The 20,244-nt window shown below is 43.2% G+C and overlaps 1 protein-coding gene across 2 annotated transcripts; it reads left to right on the top strand.

Annotated features, from left to right (window-relative positions):
• The first annotated feature begins 1,905 nt into the window (after positions 1-1,905).
• On the top strand, positions 1,906-20,244 carry DPP3 (dipeptidyl peptidase 3). 2 transcript variants are annotated; one of them, XM_026716512.2, is made up of 18 exons: positions 1,906-1,981; positions 3,983-4,261; positions 5,311-5,400; positions 6,206-6,343; positions 6,474-6,548; positions 7,189-7,279; positions 8,859-8,986; positions 10,632-10,762; positions 11,931-11,989; positions 12,251-12,445; positions 12,679-12,791; positions 13,057-13,149; positions 13,758-13,820; positions 14,713-14,837; positions 16,193-16,313; positions 17,721-17,900; positions 18,843-19,005; positions 19,913-20,244. In XM_026716512.2, exons 2-18 carry the CDS (start codon positions 3,992-3,994, stop codon positions 20,056-20,058), a joined length of 2,181 nt encoding a protein of 726 aa, XP_026572297.2. In that variant the 5' UTR covers positions 1,906-1,981; positions 3,983-3,991; the 3' UTR covers positions 20,059-20,244. The 2 variants fall into 2 exon arrangements, with proteins under 2 accessions (XP_026572297.2, XP_087769748.1); XM_087913622.1 differs by lacking the exon at positions 1,906-1,981 and adding an exon at positions 1,990-2,245.

Raw genomic sequence — 20,244 nt, 5'->3', positions numbered from 1 at the left:
TATTCGGTGTGGGTCTCTTATTTATCTACTGTCTCCCGCCTTTATTTTGCATAACTCAAGGTGGCACACGTAAGGATCCTTCCTTGTAGCGTCCTCACCACCACCGCAAGATGAATTGGGCTAAGAGAGAAGGCTGGGCCCAAAGTCACTAAACTGCTTTTCACGCCTAAAACTCACAATCGCCTGGTTTCTAGGGCAACACCTTCACCACCCCATCAGAACGTCTCTATTTTAATTTTCTCTTAGTCATCAGTTGGAATTGGGGAGGGGGCCTTCTCTGGGTCTAAATTAAAACTCTCCTCTTCCAACTGAGAGGAACATTTTTTACTTTACAATGCGATGCTTCTCAACCTCCACGACTTTAATATGTGTGGACTTCAACTCCCAGGATTTTCCAGTCAGCATGGGGCCTGGGGAATTCTGGGAGTTGAAGTCCACTCTTCTCAAAGCAAGCTGACTGGGGAATTCTGGGAGTTGAAGTCCTCCCATCTTAAACATGCTGGCCGAGGAATTCTGTGAGGTGAAGTCCACCCCTTTCTCAAAGCAAGCTGGCTGGGTAAGAAGTCCACTTTTAAACAAGCTAGTCGGGGAATTCTGGGAGTTGAAGTCCACGCATCTTAAAGCTGCCAAGGTTGATAAACTCTGTTCTATTTCTCCATCCCAAAAAGGACCTGAGAAAAGAAATGTGCATGTGTTGGGTATGGGTCTTGTAGGATCTCTGTGGATTCCCCTAACATGCTTCCTGTTTTACGCTTCCAATTAACCAGGATTTCTAAGCTGGTTAAGTTATAAGCTCAGCGAAGAGGCTGTGTCAGCCCAACATAGGATATTACAAACCAGAAAGTAACTGGAGATTGAAACTAACTACTTGTTGGACAATGTGTGAAAGCTTTAGTGAGGTTTCTTGGTTATGGGGTGAGAAAAAGGGTTTTTCTCAGCCAACGAGAAAAAGGGTCTTGCCCAGGCCATCTCCCAAGGGGTGCACATGCATCACCCCACCCCAAGAACCTCCAGAAGAAGAAACCAGGAAAAATGCAACATGGATCTCGCCTGAGACTTAATCCAAAGAGTTTCACCATTATCTCAAATGATGAAGATGGGATAGAGTCAAGATCACACGAAGTACTAATACGGCTTTACAAAGCCTTATTAACACCACACTTGGAAAATTACATCAAGTTTTGGTCAGCTTATTATAAAAAAAAAAGATGTCCAGATTCTGGAAAGAGGGAGGGAGGGGAAACTAAAGAGGGAGGGAGGAAAGTGGCACAGAGGAAAGAAAGAAAAGAGAGGGAAAGAAAGAATCAGGAAGGAAGGGACGGAGAGAAGGGAAATAAAAAAGGAAAGGGAAGGAGGAAAGAAGGAAGAGAATGGAAGGGAGGGAGAAAGGAAAAGAAGGAAGGAGGTAAGGAGAAAGGGAGGAAAAAGGAAAGAAAGAAGGAAAAACAGGATACAAGAAGGAAGAAAGGAATGAAAGAACGGGAGGAAAGGGAAGAATAGGAAAGAGGGAAGAAGGAAGGAGAGAATGGGAGAGGAAGAGGAAGGAAAGAAAAGGAAGAAGGGAGGGGGAAAGAAAGAAGGAGAGAATGGGAAGGGAAGAGGAAGAAAAGGGAAAGGAAGAAGGGAAGGGGAAAGAAGGAAGGAGGGAGGAAAGAAGGAAAGAGAATGGGAGGCAGGGAGGAAGGAAGAAAAGAGGGAAGGAAGGAAGGAAGGGGGGGACGGAGGGAGGGAGGGAGAAAGCAAGAGAAAAAGAGCCAGAAAAAAGGAAGCAAGTAAGAAAGAAACGAGCCAAAAAGGAAAAAGAAAGAAACGAAAAGGCGGATCTTCGGTCTCCCAGCAACGCAGCTATCATCCTCATTGGCTGGATGTGCGCGGGGCGGGGGCGTGGTCCGCCCGATCGCTGAGAGCCGAATGGACGACCCGAGAATGGGGGGGCGTGGCAGGAAGTGGGAAGTCGCGGAAGGGAGGCGAGCGGCCGCAGGTGAGGAGGAAGCCGAGGAGCGGGGCGGCGAGGGCGGTCACGTGGGCACGGGTGCGGGGAGTCTCGTGCGGAGGGGAGCACGCGCGTGTAGTGTCGGTCTGCTGCAACCTGCAATCGGGGCATCCTTCGAAGCCGGTGGAGATTTCAAGGAAGAGGGCGGTCGCCTGGAAAGGAACCCTCTCTGGCTTTGCAGTCCGCCTCGTGTTTTTTTTGTTTTTTGTTTTAAAAAAGCAAGTTTCTAGTCCTCATGGTTTTGAGAGGAAGGTGGGATTAGCAGCAGACCAAGCAAGGTTGCCTCTGAATCTCGGAAGGCCCAATTTAGCATGGCAAGCGTGTTGGAAAGGCAATTCCTTCCCCGCCCCTAACCTGGAAGTGGCTGGGAGGGAAGGAGAGGACTTTGTCCCAAAGGTGCTTCCCCCCCCCCCTTCAAGAGTGCAACTGGATTTCCTTGTTTTTCTTTGAAGACGTTTCGCTTCTCTCCCAAGAAGCTTCTTCAGCTCTGAACTGGATGGTGGGGAAGGGAAGGATTGATGCTCCTTGCAGACAAGCTGGTCGTTTGCATCCTTTTCGAGAGACGTTGAGGCCACTTGGAGGTTGGTCTGTGTCCTCAGGGTCACACGTGTAATGCAAATGGGTGTGGAAGGACCCATTTATCTGAGGACACAGCTGGTCATTTGCATCCTTTTAGAGGGTCGTTGAGACCACTTAGAGGTTTGTCTGTGTCCTCAGGATGGACACCTGAGTGGTGCAAATTGATTGTGGAGCCTTCTTGGGACTGTTGAAAGGATCGTGTTGTAGACTGGAGACAGATGAGGTTGTAGATTGATAGAGGATGTTGTAGATTGGAGATAGATGATGTCAATAAGATGATGTTGCACCACTCAGGTGACCCTGAGCACACAGATAAACCTCCAGGTTACCTTAATGATAAGCTTAAAAAGGATGCAAATGACCAAGGGTCTGCAAGGAGCATAAATCCTTCCATTCCCCACCATCCAGTCAGAGCTTGAATGAGAAATGTCTTCAAAGAAAAAAAACCAGAAAGTCCAGTTGCACTGTTGGGGGGAAAAAAGGCACCACTGGGACAACCGTGACCTGGAGGTTGGAGAATCTCCATAAACCACGAGAGGATTTTGTGTCTACAAAGCTGGGCTGGAAAACTGGCCTCTATAAAGCCATAAAAAGTGCCCTCCAAATGACTGCCCCTCTTCAGGAAAAAAGTTAGAATGTTAAAACATGGGTTTGCGGGGTTTCCCCCCCTTCTTTTCCAGGTTTAAAGTAACAGATTTTTTTGTCTGGCAGTTGTTGTTTGAATTCAGGAAAAATCTGAGGTATTGGGGATACGATAAGGAAAAAGGAGCCCTTCTCTCCTTCCTTCTCTTTGAGTCTCCCTCCTTCCTTCCCTCCTTTCTGTTTCTGTCCCATTCCTTCCCTCCTTTTTCTGTCTCCTTCCTTCCTTCTTCCTTTATTTATTGATTTGTATCCTGACTTTATTTATAAACTCCAGGCGGCAAACATATCCAACACATATTCCCCTTCCTATTTCCCCCACAACAACCCTGTGAGGTGGGAAGGATTGGAAGGAAGGACTGAAGGCAATGAAGTCGTGCAGCTGGCTTTCATGCCTAGGGCGGGACTAAACTCGCAGTCCCCTGGGTGATTGGCCCAAAGTCACCCAGTCGGCTTTCCTGTCTAAGGCAGGATTAGAACTCACCGTCTCCTGGTGATTGGCCCAAAGTTACCCACCCCGTTTTCATGCCTATGGCAGGATTAGAACTCAGTGTCTCCCAGTGTTTGGCTCAAAGTCAGGTCACCCATCTGGTTTTCATGCCTAAGGCAGGACTAGAACTCCCTGCCTCCCAGTTTCCAACCCGGTGCCTTAACTACTAAAGTAGAGACCAAACTGTCTCTCCTTATCTTTATAATAAAGATATTTTTTAATAAGAAAGTACATACCGTGACTGGGCTGAAGGACGACGTCTCCGTTTCTCTCTTGTCCAGGTTGGCATCATGGTGGACTCTCACTACGTTTTACCCAACGACATTGGGATCGCGACCTTGGATTGCGTCGAAGCGTTTGAGCTGCTGTCCCCGGAAGAGAAACTCTATGCTCACTACTTGTCACGAGCCTGCTGGTATGGAGGACTCGTGGTCCTGTTACAAACGTCCCCGGAATCTCCCACCATTTACGTCCTCCTCTCCCGCATCTTCCGAACCCAGGACCCGAGTCAGTTGCAAGAGGTGGCCCGTTCGCTTGGCGTCACAGATGAAGAATATCAGGTAATCAATCGGAATAGAGCTGGAAGGGACCTTGGAGGTCTTCTAGTCCAACCCCCTGCTCGAACAGGAGAACCCTATATCATTTCAGACAAAATGGCTGTCCAATCTCTTCTTTAAAATCAATCGGTCAATCAGAATAGGGCTGGAAGAGACTTTAGAGATCTTGTAGTCCAACCCCCTGTTTGAGCACCATTTCAGACAAGTGTCTGTCCTAAGGCAGGACTAGAACTCACTATCTCCCAGTTTCTTCTTAATATCCTCCAGTGATGAAGCACCCACAACTTCTGGTGGCAAACTGTTCCACTGATTAATAGTTCTCACGGTCAAGAAATTTCTCTTTAATTCCAGGTTGCTTCTCTCCTTGATTAGTTTCTATCCATTGTTTCTTTTTCTGTCTTCATAGCTTTGGAAAATAGATTTAACCCCTTCTTCTTTGTGGCAGCCCCTCAAATACTGAAATGCTGCTATTGTGTCTCCCCTAATTCTTCTTTTCTCTAGAATAGCCAAACCCAATTCCTGCAACTTTTCTTCATATGTTTTGGTCTCCAGGCCTTTAAGCATCTTATTCGCTTTTTTGGCTGGTGCCTCACACTGCTGACTCATATTTAAGTGATCGTCTGCTAGGACTCTAAGATCCCTCTCACAGTTACTGTTTTTGAGCCAGGTTTTGCTTAATCTGTACTTGTATCTTTGGTTTTTCTTGCTTAAGTGGAAACTTTTCCTTCTTTTCCACATTAAATTTCATTTGATTGGATAGAGCCTAGTGGTCAAGTCTGTCAAGATCCTTTTGGATCCTGAGATTGTCTTCTGAGGTATTGGCTATTCCTGTTAGCTTAGTGTCATCTGCAAATTTGATGAATTTCCCTTCTATCCCTTCATCTAAGTCATCTATGAAGGAATTGAAGAGTGCTGGACACAATTTTGTGGTAAAGTACAGGAGATTGTTTTTCTTTCTTTTCCTGCTTTCGGTTGGACAGCAGTTTGTGTAAAAAATTAAGCTCTGGTTTCGTAAAAATTAAGGCAAATAAAATGGAATTCTCCCTTTACAGGCATTACTGGTTTACACGGCGGCCATTTATGCCAATATGGGCAACTACAAATCCTTCGGGGACACCAAATTTGTTCCCAGCCTTCCCAAGGTGAGCGTTGAAAAACAGTCTAATGGGTGGGATCAGCTCTTGAACTACTGCCCTGCAGCCAATCAGAAAGCTCCATGGGCCTCATTGGACAAGGGGACTGATAGAGGGGCGGAGTCTTGGGAGTGGCTCCGCCCCTCTTGGGCCTTGAGCATTTTTACTTCGATTTTTTTTGTCATTTTTTTTCTCAGGTCCATTTTGATTTCATTATTTTGATTTTGGTTCAATTTTTTTTCTTTCATTTTTCATGTTTACTTTCTGATTTCTGATTTTTTTTTTATTTTGATTTTTTTCTCACTTTCAGTTTGGCTTTCTTTTAGTTTTATTTTCTTTCATTATTCCTTTCCTTGACTGTATTTGTATTTTATTTCAGTTTTTCCATTGTTTGAGTTCTTTTGTTGTCGTTTTGATTTTCGTTTAGCTTTCATTTTTCTTTTCTTTCATTATTCCTTTCCTCATCTTTGTTTTTTTATTTCATTTTTCCATTGTTAGTTTGAGTTCCTTTGTTTTCATTTTGCTCTAGTTTCAACTTTATTTTCTTTTTCTTTTCTTTTTCTCTTCATTTTTCTCCTGTTTCATATTGATTTTGATTCTTTTCATTTAGATGTTTTAAATTTTTTAGCAATAGCAAGAGCTCTTAGACTTATATGCCACTTCACAGTGCTTTTACAGCCCTCTGTAAGCGGTTTACAGAGTCAGCCTCTTGCCCTCAACAATCTGGGTCCTCGTTTTACTGACCATAGAAGGACGGAAGGCTGAGTCAACCTCTTTCTACTTTATTTTTTTACTTTTATTCCTTTTTTTCTAGGAAAAACTGAAGAAAGTGGTGTGGGCGAGCCAGGCATTTTTGCAAAACCGGGAGGAGATGGAAGCTTTGTGGGAGAGCTGTGAGAAGCTGATGTACTCCCTGGAGCCTCTTCAGAGGCATTTAGGGCTCCGTGGGGAGGTATTGTCCTTGGCCCCTATCATGCCCATTTCTGGGGGGTGGGGATCAGCCATTGGGGCTGTGGGTTGGGGCTCTGACATCTACACCTAGAGCTATCAGGGTACCTGTCCGTTTTCTTCCTTGTCTTTAGGGGGTTTCCACGTACTTCTCTGCAAATTGTTCCATGGAGGATGCGAAGCTGGCTCAGAAATTCCTGGATTCTCAGGTACCGTAGGAATTCTCCTGTAGTCCTCGACATACAATGGTTCATTTAGTGGCTGTTTGAAATTGCTGTTCTGACCAAGGCTTCCTGAGACCGTAATTAAGCACACGCTTAGTCCAAACAGCTCTTGTTTTATTTCAACGCTGGGAATTATGTTCACTCTCAGCCCGTAATGAGTCCCAAACAGTCCCTCAAGATAAGCACTCAGCTTTATCTCCTTTGAATTGCCGTCAACAACTAAAGTGCCAAATTAACTGTAAAAAGCCAAGCAAAGTACAAAGTCCGCACAGAGCTTTAAGGTTGAACCCGAACAGAGCAAATGACTTTGCTTCCTGCAAAGGTTTTCCTACCTTTGCCTGTCCTTTATACCTTATGGGAGGGACAATCACCTCCAAGCCTTACTCCGGAGTCGCCCCTTTTGTCTTAGCTACTTTTGCCTTCTGGCAGCTCTGCGCATACGCACACTGGGAACAGGCTCCCCTTGTTCCTCGGCCTCGCTGCTGCCAGACTCCAGAGGCTCCGGAGTCAGTACCCCACTCCCAGATGGTCCTGGTATGTTCATTGCCTTGCGTTATTTATAAATGTAATAGTGACGGGTAAAAATAAAGTACGTTTCTCCAATGCTTTATTCTTTCTTCTGTAGAACATCAGCGCATACAACACCCGGCTTTTTAAAACAGAGACCAGAGGAAAAACCAGCTACGAAGTCCGTCTAGCTTCAGTCCTGCTGGATGGTAATGGCTGGAGCGTCCCTACATCCCTTCTCCCCCCCCCCTTGTTTGAGTGCAATAGTGACCCCTAAAAAAAGAACATTAATGGCATTAATTAACTTTAAGAACATGACCCTAAGACATGAATTCGTTCAGGTAGTCCTCGACCTACCACCTGTCATTTAGGGCAATTAATTAAAATACGGTGTCATTCCTTGTCCTCATCTATTTATTTGCAACATTTGCATGCTATACCACCAGAATGTATAGGGTATTGCCAAGTAAATAACCCATCCAGTAGAGAATGAAATTATATCTGTATATTTATATCTTTATTTACTAATAAAATATCTATATGGGCCAGCACATATAATTATTCCCATATAAATAACCTAGCTCGATTCCCGTGCTTCGCTACAAAACTATGGGGTTGGGCTTAGTTTTTAAGGAGGAAGATAAGAGGGAAAAAGTTGTGCCTCTGCCTAATCGGTATTCATCTGGCTAGTGTCCTGTCAGTGTGAGAGAGAGTTGAGGGCTGCTTGGAATCTGAAACAGTATTTTGCTGTGTGAGCAAGAAAGAGCAAGGAGCCTGGGCGTGGCTTAGCTCAACTGTTGACCATCACTACTTATGTCTCTGATAGTCTGGCTCCATTACAACCATAAGTAGAGGACTATTTCTGTTCTTAAGTCAAGGCGAGAGAATATATATATACGTGTGTGTGTGTGTGTGTGTGTGTGTATATATATATATATATATATATATATATTTATTTATTTATTTATTTATTTATTTATTTTCGGGTATTTTCCCACGTCTCTATAGTTGTGCTTTTAATGTTGTAGTGACATTTCGGCAGAATCTCGCCTGCCATCATCAGGCTTTGGCTTTGTCGTGTATGTCAGGCTTTCACAGCCGTTTCTTTTTAAATTTGGTGCCAGCCTTGTGCTTTATTAGAATGGTTTTTTCTTCATCCCAATTGATTGGGAGTCTCGGTCTGTGTTTATTGGTCTTGGAGTTTGCAACATATATATAATATATATATATATATATATACACATACAACTTTAAAAGCACAACTATAATGACGTGGGAAAATACCTGAACAAAGCTGAATAACATACATACATACATACATACTCAATTATACATATCCATATATCAAATACAAGCACACACTTCGCAATATATATGTGTGTGTATATATATACAGGTAATCCTTGACTTATGACTACAATTGAGCCCATCATTTATGTTGCTAAGTGAAAAAATTTGTTAAGTGAATTTTGCCTCATTTTAGGACTTTTCTTGCTAAGTGAATCCTGCAGTTGTTAAATGAGTTACACGGTTGTTAAGTGAATCTGGCCTCCCCATTGACCTTCCTTACCAGAAGGTCGCAAAAAGGAACCCTGCAACCGTCATAACTGAATCCGTTGCCAAGCATCAAAATCGTAATCGTGTCGAAGCTGCTACGGTCGTAAGTGTGAAAAAGGGTCCTAAGTCTCCTTTTCTCAGCGAGGTGATAACTTTAGTCAACAAATGAACTGTTGTAAGTCGAGGACCAAGACATCTTTAAAATGCTGCATCCTGTCTCTTTTTCTTCAGAACCCCAACTTAATGAGACGTCGGTCAAACCGAAGCAATTCCAGTTTGAGGGTTGCACGTTTACTGTCACGCGAGGTGATTACAGCCCGATTTTGCAGAGGGTTGTGGACAATTTGCAGAAAGCGCAGGTAAGGAACGAGTGGAACGAGGTTACCTTGTTGACCTGGGTTAGCAGCTGTCCTTCGAGCAAAAGTTCTCACTCTTGAAAGCTTCCATGATGTCTGCAAACAAACATTCAGATTCTCACACATCCAGGTCACCGTGGTCTCAAAAGTGCTTTTTTCAAGAGGCAACTGGACTTTCTTATTTGTCTTTTTTTAAAAATATATATTTATTATTTACATATAGGTATATCGAACATAGTGTGACCATCTTGATGTTTCCTCCACCATAGACCATAGTGAAAGATAAATAACATTATTACTGATACATTGCTGGTCTTGCACAATTATTTGTGACCGACACAATACATATATAATATCTCATTCCGGGTCTACTTAGCCTAGTTATTTCGTGTTCCAGCTTCCCTTTTTTTCAAGAGGCAAGTGGACTTTCTTATTTGGCTTTGAAGATGTTTTGCTTCTCATCCACGAAGCTTCTTCAGCTCTGACTGGGTGGTGGGGAACGGAAGGATTTATACTGCTTGCCGACAGCTGGTCATTTGCATCCTTTTAAACAAAGACACTATAGAGCATTGCACACCAGAACAACTAGACTCCTGACGAATGTATCTTTTCTTTTATGTACCCTGAGAGCATTTGCACCAAGACAAATTCCTTGTGTGTCCAATCACACTTGGCCTATAAAGAATTCTATTCTATTCTGTTCTATTCTAGAGAGACTTTGAGGCCACTTGGAGGTTTGTCAGTGTCCTCAGGGTCACCTGAGTACTGCAAATGGGAGTGCAGCCTTCTTGGGACAGTTGAAAGGACTGTGTTATAGACAAGGACTAGATTCAGCGGTCCATCTGCATTTAAAAGACAAAGGCTTTTAAAGACAGCAAAGTCCATATTTTGGACCGCTGGTTTGAAACCAGGGTCAAAGAGGCCATCAATGTCAAAACTGAACAGCCCTCTCTCAACAGAGGGATACAACACCACCTGTGTCCTGTCTACAACACAGTCCTTTCAGCAGTTCCAAGAAGGCCCCACGTAATTCTGTTTGGGATCAGTATTCTTCAATTCCCAGAATACCCCACACATCAATTCTGACTAAGGCATTCTGGAAGGTGAAGTCCACACATCTTAAAATGTTTAAGATTGGGATGGGTGTACTTCCACTCCCAGAATTCCCCAAGCAGCTTGCTTTGAGATGGGTGGACTTCACCTCCCAGAATTCACCAGCCAGCATCATTTCTGACTGGAGCATTCTGGGAATTGAAGTTCACTTAAAATCTTAAAATGACTCGGGTTGGGATGAGTAGATTTTTACTCCCAGAATACCACACACATCAATTCTGGGTAAGACATTCTGGGAGGTGAAGTCCACCCATCTTAAAATCTTTAAGGTTGGGATGGGTGGACTTCAACTCCCTGAATACCCCAGTCAGAATTGATGCTGGCTGGGGAATTCTGGGAGTTGGTCCACTCGGAGTATTCTGGGAGTTGAAGTTCACCCATCTTAAAAAGACTTAGGTCTGGAGGAGGGAACTTCAACTCCCAGAAGACCCCCACACTAATTCTGGCTAAGGCATTCTGGGAGTTGAAGTCCACCCATCTTAAGAGATCTGACTTTTAGAAGCAGTGCCTGGCAGCCTCTTTGTTTCTTCACCAGAAACATACCGCCAGGCCTGTTCAGACGGAAATGTTGGAGCACTACATAACCAGTTTCAAGCAGGGATCCATCCCGGCTCACAAAGAGGGGTCTCGCTGCTGGATTCGCGACAAAAGTCCCATTGTGGAAAGGTGAGCTTTGGGCCCAGGTGAGCTTGGAAAGAAATTGATGTCCCTCCTTGGGATGAGACCGGATAATTGCTTAATTCTCCAAATCTCATGTCAGCTGGTGAAATTTATCGTTAATTCTTAAATTAGTTACCATTCAAAGTTAGAACAGCACTGAAGGAAGTGACTTATGACCATTTTTCACACTTAACGGCCATTGCAGCATCCCTATGGTCACATGATCAAAATTCAGGTGCTTGGTAACTGGTTCATACTTATGACGGTCTCAATGTCCCAGGGTCCCATGATTCCCTTTTGCGACCTTCTGACCAGCAAAGCCAGTGGGGAATCCAGATTCACTTAATGACTGTATTCCTAACTTAACAAATGTAATGATTCACTTAACAACTGCGGCAAGAAATGTCGTAAAATGGGGCAAACTCGATGAACAAATGTTTCACTGAGCAACAGAAATGTGGGCTCAATTGTAACTCGAGGACTACTCGTATAGGATGGACCGCCATGATCAGACTTAAAACTAAAAACTAAAATTGAATTGAAAAATTGAATTTACAAAATGAAATTCAATCAAACTGAAATTAAATAAAAAAATGAAATTAAAATTAAAATGAAAAGAATTAAAAAATGAAATTCAGTAAAAAGGCAAACTCAAAATAAAAAAATATAATGAAATAAAAATTAAAATGAAATGAAATTAAAAAATGAAATTCAATCAGAAGACAATTAAAACAAAATAAAAAGTGAATAAAAATTGAAATGAAAATAAAATGTAATAAAAAATTAAATGAAATAAAAATTAAATAAAATTAAAAAATGAAATGAAATGACATTAAAAATGAAATGAAATTATAGAAAAATTAAGAAAATAAAATAGTATTGTACGTATATGTTAATTTGTGAATTGATTAAGAGCCTCCGTGGCGCAGTGGTTAGAGTGCAGTACTGCAAGCTGCTACTACTGCAATTTGGCAGATCGAATCCCTCCAGGCTCAAGGTTGACTCAACCTTCTGTCCTTCCGAGGTCAGTAAAATGAGGACCCAGATTGTTGGGGGCAATATGCTGGCTCTGTAAACCGCTTTGAGAGGGCTAGAAACTACGATAAAGCGGTATATATAAGTCTAAGTGCTATTGCTATATGTCTGTTGATACTTGTCTAATTTGCTTTCACAGCTACATTGGTTTCATCGAGAGCTACCGAGACCCGTACGGTTCCCGGGGAGAGTTTGAAGGTAATTCTGTTTTGCCATGTGGGAATCTTTGGATCCAATCCATTTATTTGGACTTGAAGGGGGAAATTTGGAGGCGATGGTCAAGGAACCCACGGAGTGCGGAAGAAACGTGGTTTGCACCCAGAGCAATGGTTCCGTTTCCCACAAACCAGCTGAACCTCGATTCTCCTCGCTCGAGCGACACAACAACGAATCCGGTCTAGAGAATTTGCGAGAAGTTCCTCCCCTGTCTTTGCTTCACCCGATCTTCGTCTTTTTCAGGTTTTGTGGCTGTGGTGAACAAAGCCATGAGTGCCAAGTTCGCGCAGCTAGTGGCCCAGGCCGAAGACCTCCTGGAAGAACTGCCTTGGCCCCGCGCCTTCGAGAAGGACCACTTCCTGAAGCCGGATTTCACCTCCCTCGATGTCCTGACTTTCGCAGGAAGCGGGATTCCTGCCGGCATCAATATCCCAAATTGTAAGGCTGTGCTAATATTTTGATTTTTCTGTTTTAATTCATCAGAGCAGTGTTTCTCAAACTCGGGTGGACTTCCGACTCCCAGAATTTCCCCCCAGCCATTGCGCTTTAATGTCTGGACTCGGGGCAGAAAAAAAATGAGGCTTTTCTCTGCTCTCAGCCAGCCCGGCTTCTATTGGCCCGAGGATGATGGGAACTGTACTCCACCCTTTCCTCCTCCTCCTCCTCCACAGATGACGACATCCGCCAGACGGAAGGATTCAAGAACGTCTCGTTGGGGAACGTGCTGGCGGTCGCTTATGCCACCCAAAAGGAGAAACTGACTTTCCTGGCAGAGGAAGACAAAGTACGGCGTCCTTTTGTGTGTGTGTGTGTGTGTGTGTGTGTGTGTGTGTGTGTGCGTGTGTGTGCGCACGCGCGCATGATAGAGGAAAGCGGGACCCAGTGGGAGGAGGAAAACTTGAATTACAGTCCTTTAAAGAAAAGCCACAGGGCGTAACAAAAATCAGTCCTTTCAATCTATAGAAGAATAATAGAATAAACGAGTCGGAAGGGATCCTGGAGGTCATCTAGTCCAACCCCCTGCTAACGTCAACGGTGTCTTTTTCCAGGATCTCTACATCCAGTGGAAAGGACCCTCTTTCGAAGTCCAAGTTGGCCTCCATGAACTTCTCGGTCATGGCAGCGGGAAGCTGTTTGTCCAAGTAAGAATGTTAACCAGACCCCAAATCTACAGTTGACTAGAATAGAAATAGAGATGGAAGGGGCCTTGGAGGTCTTCTAGTCCAGCCCTCTGCTCAAGCAGGAGAACCCATGCCATCTCAGACAAGTGACTGTCCAGTCTCTTCTGGAAAACCTCCAGTGAAGGAGCACCCACAACTTCTGGTGGCAAGATATTCCATATTAATTGCTCTCACCATTAGGAAATTTCTCCTTCATTTCAGGTTGCTTCTCTTTGATCAATTTCCAACCATTATTTCTTGTCCTGCCTTCTGGTGTTTTGGAGAATAATTTGGACCTCTCCCCCGCTTTTTTGTGGCAGCCCCTGAAATACTGGAATATTGCTATCATGTCACCCCTGACTCGTTCTTTTTTTTAGTCTAGCATGACCCAGACCCTGCAGCCATTTGCTTTTCTAGTATTTTTAGCCTCAGGCCTGGATATCTTCCAGGTGTTCAGGTGCCACACCTGTAAATCTCTGCGGGTCCTCCTTTTCCCAGTTTTTTTTTTTTTCGCGACAACATTGCTTTAACATTAATTTCCCATAGGGTGGGGATTTTAACGGCCTTTTCCCCCTTCTCTTCCTGCATAGGACGATTCGGGGGCTTTCAACTTTGACAAGGCTGCTGTGATCAACCCAGAGACGGGAGAATTGGTGAGGATGAACAGAATCGAAATAGAAATAGAATTCTTTTATTGGCCAAGTATGATTGGACGCCCAAGGAATTTGTCTTGGTGCAAATGCTCAGTGTACATAAAAGAAAAGATACATTCGTCAAGAGTCAAGAATAGAATTTAATTGAATTAGAATAGAATAGAATAGAATAGAATAGAATAGAATAGAATAGAATAGAATAGAATAGAATAGAATAATTTGTAGAAGAATAATATGTAGAATAGAATAGAATAGAATAGAATAGAATTCTTTATTGGCCAAGTGTGATAGGACACCCAAGGAATTTGTCTTGGTGCAAATGCTCTCAGTGTACATAAAAGAAAAGATACATTTGTCAAGAGTCAAGAATAGAATTTAATTGAATTAGAAGAGAACAGAACAGAACAGAACAGAACAGAATAGAATAGAATAGAATAGAAGAATATGTAGAAGAATAATATGTAGAATAGAATAGAATAGGAATAGAATAGAATAGAATAGAATTCTTTATTGGCCAAGTGTGATAGGACACCCAAGGAATTTGTCTTGGTGCAAATGCTCTCAGTGTACATAAAAGATACATTTGTCAAGAGTCAAGAATAGAATTTAATTGAATTAGAATAGAATAGAATAGAATAGAATAGAATAGAATAGAATAGAATAGAATAATATATAGAAGAGAAGAGAACAGAGTAGAATAGAATAGAATAGAATAGAATAGAATAGAATAGAATAGAATAGAATAGAATAGAATAGAATAGAATAGAATAGAATAGAATTCTGAGAGTTGAAGTTCACAAGTCTTAAACTCGCTAAGTTGGAAGACCCTTGACTTAGAGTGACAGATGCCTTCCATCATGTTTTTCTCTGCTTCCCTTCTTCCCCAATCCAGATTCGGAGTTGGTACCAAGGGGGCGAGACCTGGGACAGCAAGTTCTCCAGCGTGGCCTCGAGTTACGAAGAGTGTCGGGCAGAATGTGTGGGTCTCTACCTCTGTTTGAACAAGGATGTTCTCCGGTGAGCCGTGATGGGCTTTGGGAAGGGTGGAGAACTGAGCTGAATTGTAGTACGGAAAGAGGCAGATAAGGGGTGGTCCTTGACTTACGACCACAATCGAGCCCAATATCTATGTTGTTAAGTGAGACATCGGCTAAGTGAGTTTTTGCATCATTTTGCTACCTTCCTTCCCCCGTTTGCTCAGTGAATCACTGCAGTGGTTAAGTTACTAACACGGTTCTTAAGTGAATCTGGCTTCCCCGTTGACTGTGCTTGTCAGAACAGTGACAAGGGACACTAGAATTGTCATAAATGTGAGTCAGTTGCCAAGCGTCTCCATTTTCATCGCATGGCCATGGGGAAGCTGCAACAGTCATAAGTGTGAAAAATGGACGTAAGTCACTTTTTCAGTGCTGTTGCAATTTTGAACAGTCACTAAGTATACTACCTTTACCCGTAATATCCTCCCTAGTTGAATGTTGATTTAATATAATACAGCAGTGTTAATTTGCGAAACAGGCCAAAAGAATTTTAAAACTACTAAAGTACTAAATCTTCACAAATATTTGCCTATCACTTATACAAATATTATATATATATAAGGGACAGGCTAAACATTTACAAATATTAGCCTGTCACATATCAATAACAAAATAATTAACAGGAAAAGCAATAACAATAAGCATCTTATATTAAAGTAATAAGAATGATGAATAATAGTTATATGGAATTAAAATAATTTTTGGAAAGTTTTTGTTGATTTCAAAAAAAATAAGATAAAATAACAAAATAGAAATACATTTGCATTTATCATCTTAACTGTTAAATAATTAACAGGAAAAGCAATAACACTAAACATCTTATATAAAAGTAATAAGAATTATGAATACTAGTCATATAGAATTAAAATAATAACTTGGAAAGTTTTTGTTGATTTCAAAAAAAATAAAATAACAAAATAGAAATATATTTGCATTTATCATCTTAACTGTTAAATAATTAACAGGAAAAGCAATAACACTAAACATCTTATATAAAAGTAATAAGAATTATGAATAGTAGTCATATAGAATTAAAATAATAACTTGGAAAGTTTTTGTTGATTTCAAAAAAAATAAAATAACAAAATAGAAATATATTTGCATTTATCATCTTAACTGTGAAATAATTAACAGGAAAAGCAATAACAATAAGCATCTTATATGAAAGTAATAAGAATGATGAATAATAGTTATATGGAATTAAAATAACTTTTGGAAAGTTTTTGTTTATATCAAAAAAATTAGATAAAATAAAAAATAGAAATATATTTGTTTTTATCGTCTTTTCCTCCCCCCTCTTAACTGGAGTGTTCATTTTCTTTCCGGCTTTGTCAGGATCTTTGAACTGAAAGGGGAAGATGCTGAAAATGTAATCTATATTAATTGGCTAAATATGGTCCGGGCGGGACTCCTGGCTCTGGAATTCTACACTCCTGAATCTGGGACTTGGCGCCAAGTAAGGGTCCAATTTAGGAATTGTATTTCCTTGGTGTTTCAGTGTATCCCATTTGCAAAAGACAGAAATATTGGCTTTATTATTATTACTTGATAATGATGATAACAATTTAATGCACTGTTTCTCAACCTTGGCAGCTTGAAGATGAGTGGATTTCAACTCCCAGAATTCCCCAGCCTGTCAGCTGGTGCTCCATTCAAAATCCAAGAAAGAAATACTTAGACTCCTTTAATCAGAGAAAAGATATCTTTTACTGGAAGTCAAGTGGTAGCAACAAAAGAATTCTGAATCTGAGAAAATCACATATACAAAGTAATGGCAACGTTCCCACCCCCAATAGTTCAATTGGCTCATCCAATTAAAAGTTGTGTATATCATCGTGTGGGCGTCTCCAGGTGGTGATGAGGCTTCTTTCTGTCCGTTGACCTTGGCATAGTTTGATAAAGGGTTGCAGTTGCGCATAGCATAGGATAGAAACCTAAGCAAGAATGTACCCCCCCCCCATAGCTTATACGGTTCTGGTTTGTAACTCCTCCAGCTCACTTCCCACAATCATTTCGCCCCGTTACTTATGACAGCCGAAAGAAGCAAAGCGAAGGGAGAAAAATCTTGAAGGCTGACATTGTCAGCCTAGCTGGGAAAACCTCCACTAATGATAATTTGTTTTCAACTTCATGTTTCCTTTATTTGTGCCTATCATTTTTGCACCCAAAGCGGAAGCACCAAGTTCTTTCCAGGTTGAATAATACCAATCTTTGTCTGAAGGGGTGCAGGGTTTCCTGACTAAGCAGGGGGTTGGACTAGAAGACCTCCAAGGTCCCTTCCAACTCTGTAATTCTATTCTATTCAATCTTATTTTTATTTATGAATGAGTGAAACATAACGGCCCCCAATAAGCACAATGCTCTTAGGACACTTTTTGAATTGCGAATAGTACAAAAGTTGCATTTTGGTTTCTATTGTTATTTTTTTCTTTATTGCTCATGTTATTTATCTATTTCTATTGTGATTTTGTTCAACATTGGCTTTATCATTTACTGAGTCATGATTATTCCTCCTTCCCCCGTCCGTATTGGCTGGGCCATCTTGGGAATCAAAGTCCACCCATCTTAAAGCCTGCTGGCTGGGGAATTCTGGGAGTTGAAGTCCACCCATCTTAAAGCCTGCTGGCTGGGGAATTCTGGGAGTTGAAGTCCACCCATCTTAAAGCCCGCTGGCTGGGGGATTCTGGGAGTTGACTGCCAACATTGAACCCCTAAAGGAAATCTGGAATTTGGCTTTGCTCTCTTGGAAATAGCACGCTGATTCTACTTTTCCAGTCTTGTAAGATAGGGCAGAGCGTGCAAAGCACCTTACACCCATTACGACTCTGTCTTCCTTCCTGACCTCCCCTGGACTCTCCTCCAGGCTCACATGCAAGCCCGCTTTGTGATTTTAAGAGTGCTGCTGGAGGCTGGCGAGGGACTGGTGTCCTTAAACCATACCACGGGGACCGACGGCAAACCCGACGCAGTTGTCTTGCTGGATCGCACCAAGATCACCACCGTGGGAAAACCAGCTCTGGAAGGTTTTCTCCGGAAGTTGCAAGTAAGTGATGGGGGGGGGGGCGCCTTCCTCCCTTAGCAATGGAAAATCTGCTTTCTAATTTTATAACAAGGGAGCCAATGTCAGGATTCTGGCAATTCATGAGCCTCAAGCCAAGCTTCAAAATAATTCCAAAGATTTATTAAGAGCGACATGCTGGCATTAACCTAAATGAAACCAACTCTGGCATATGTAATTTACAGTCACCTGTGACCCTGTTTTCCCCCTCCGTGTATCATAAATCATAGATCGTGGCATCCGTCCCTCTCCATTCCTGGCCAATAGAAGGGGAAGAAATGGAGGTAGTGACAGATTTTATCTTCCCGGGCTCCACTGCAGGTGGGGACTGCAGGCAAGGAATTAAAAGGCGCTTGCTCCTGGGGAGGAAAGCTGTGGCAAATCCAGGCGGCCTACTCAAAAGCAGAGACAAATCCCCCTGCCAACAAAGGGGCGTAGAGTCAAGGCTGTGGTTCCCCCAGTGGCAATGTATGGCTGGGAAAGTTGGACCGTAAGGAAGGCTGAGTGCCAAAGAATGGAGGCCTTTGAACTCAGGGGCTGGAGGAGGCTCCTGCGAGTCCCTTGGACTGCAAGGCCATCCAACCGGTCAGTCCTAGAGGAGATCCACCCTGACTGCTCTTTAGAAGGCCGGATCCTGGAGAGGAAACTCAAAGACTTTGGCCAACACATGAGAAGGAAGGACTCGCTGGAGAAGAGCCGAATGCTGGGAACGATGGAGGGAAAAAGAAGAAGAAGAAGGGACGACAGAGAAGGAGGTGGCTGGAGGGAATCCCTGAAGCAGTCGGTGTGAGCTTCAATGGACTCCAGAAGAGGGTAGAGGACAGGAAGGCCTGGAGGAACGTTGTCCATGGCGTTGCAATGGGTCGGACACATCTTCGCAACTAACTAACAAACTAAAAGGTATGATTATTTTTCCTTTCTTTACAGATCCTGAAATCGACCGCCGACGTTGAAGGGGGCCGCAAGCTTTATGAAGCCTATTCAGCCGTGACAGACAACAAACCAGAACGCTTTCTAACCCTACGTGAAACGGTACTTTTACGCAAGGAAGCACGGAAGCTCTTCGTCCAAGCCAACACCCGGCTGGAAGGTAGGAAGGGCAGGATTTGAACCTGGCTTACTATCCCTCGTGGTGTCCAACATCACTGAAGTCACTTGCTGTGTAAAAACCTCAAAGCTCTTCCCAGAGATTTCCCTTTGTTTTAAAGGGGTTTAGCGCTGATCTCCGTTCAGGAAGGGACACCTGATCGCAGTTCAGTCACCTGGCTCGCATTTACAACGGTCACAGCATCCTAGGGAGGGTGTGTGTGTGTGTGTGTGTGTGTGTCACTTGATTGCCAGTTGCGACCTTCCCAGTGGTGCAGTGGTTAGAGTGCAGTACTGCAGGCTCCTGCTGCTGCCTGCCGGCTGCCTGCAATTTGGCAGTTCAAATCTCACCAGGCTCCAGGTTGACTCAGCCTCCCGTCCTTCCGAGGTCGGTAAAACGAGGACCCAGATTGTTGGGGGCAACAATCCTAAACTGCTTAGAAAGGGCTGTAAAATACTGTGAAGTGGTATATAAATCTAAGTCCTTCCCCTCCCCTCCCCTCCTCCCTCCCTTCCTCCCTCCTTCCTTTCCTTCCTTCCTTCACAGTGATTAGTACTGCAGGCTAACTCTGCACACTGCTAACAGTTTGATCCTGACCAGCTCAAGGTTGACTCAGCCTTCCGTCCTTCCAAGATAGGTAAAATGAGGACCCCAAATTGTTGGGGGCCATAGGCTGACTCTATAAACCGCTTAGAGAGGGCTGTAGAAACACTGTAAAGCGGTATATAAGTCTAAGTGCTATTGCCATCCACATTAAACATTGTCCCCAGATAAAATTTTGGTGTCCCGCAACCAAGGAGAAAGGACGATTGGCGGAATTGAAATCTAATCAGAGAACTGGGGAACAGAATAAATTTTGCAATTTTTGCCCGCTGACTCGGCCTCTTGCTCTTCCCCCTTCCTCGCCCAGGTGGCAAAGTCCGACTGACTCAGTACGAAGCCAGCGCCGCGGGTCTGATCCGCTCCTTCTCCGAACGCTTCTCCGAAGACGCCGAGATCCTCGAAAGGGAATTGCTGGAGCTCACTCACGCCGATGCTCGTTTTTGGGAAAGTTAAGGCTGTAGGACGGGTAGGAGGGTGGGCGGGCCTGGGTCTTCTCCCCCCCGGCTCCCCCTTCCCAGCGAGCCCTCCTGACGTGTGCGGTTCTCTCCGAATCACTTTCATTAATGGGAGAATTGCCGCGGTAGCGATATCGTGCCGTCACATTCGGCACGATCGAATAAAGCTGACTTTTCTACAGTT

The sequence above is a fragment of the Pseudonaja textilis genome, chromosome 16 (genome assembly GCF_049901715.1).
Source record: "Pseudonaja textilis isolate UNSWEBS1 chromosome 16, rPseTex1.2, whole genome shotgun sequence".
Taxonomy (NCBI): domain Eukaryota; kingdom Metazoa; phylum Chordata; class Lepidosauria; order Squamata; family Elapidae; genus Pseudonaja; species Pseudonaja textilis.
Note: the sequence above shows the minus strand (reverse complement) of the source record. Positions and strands in the feature narration are given on the sequence as shown.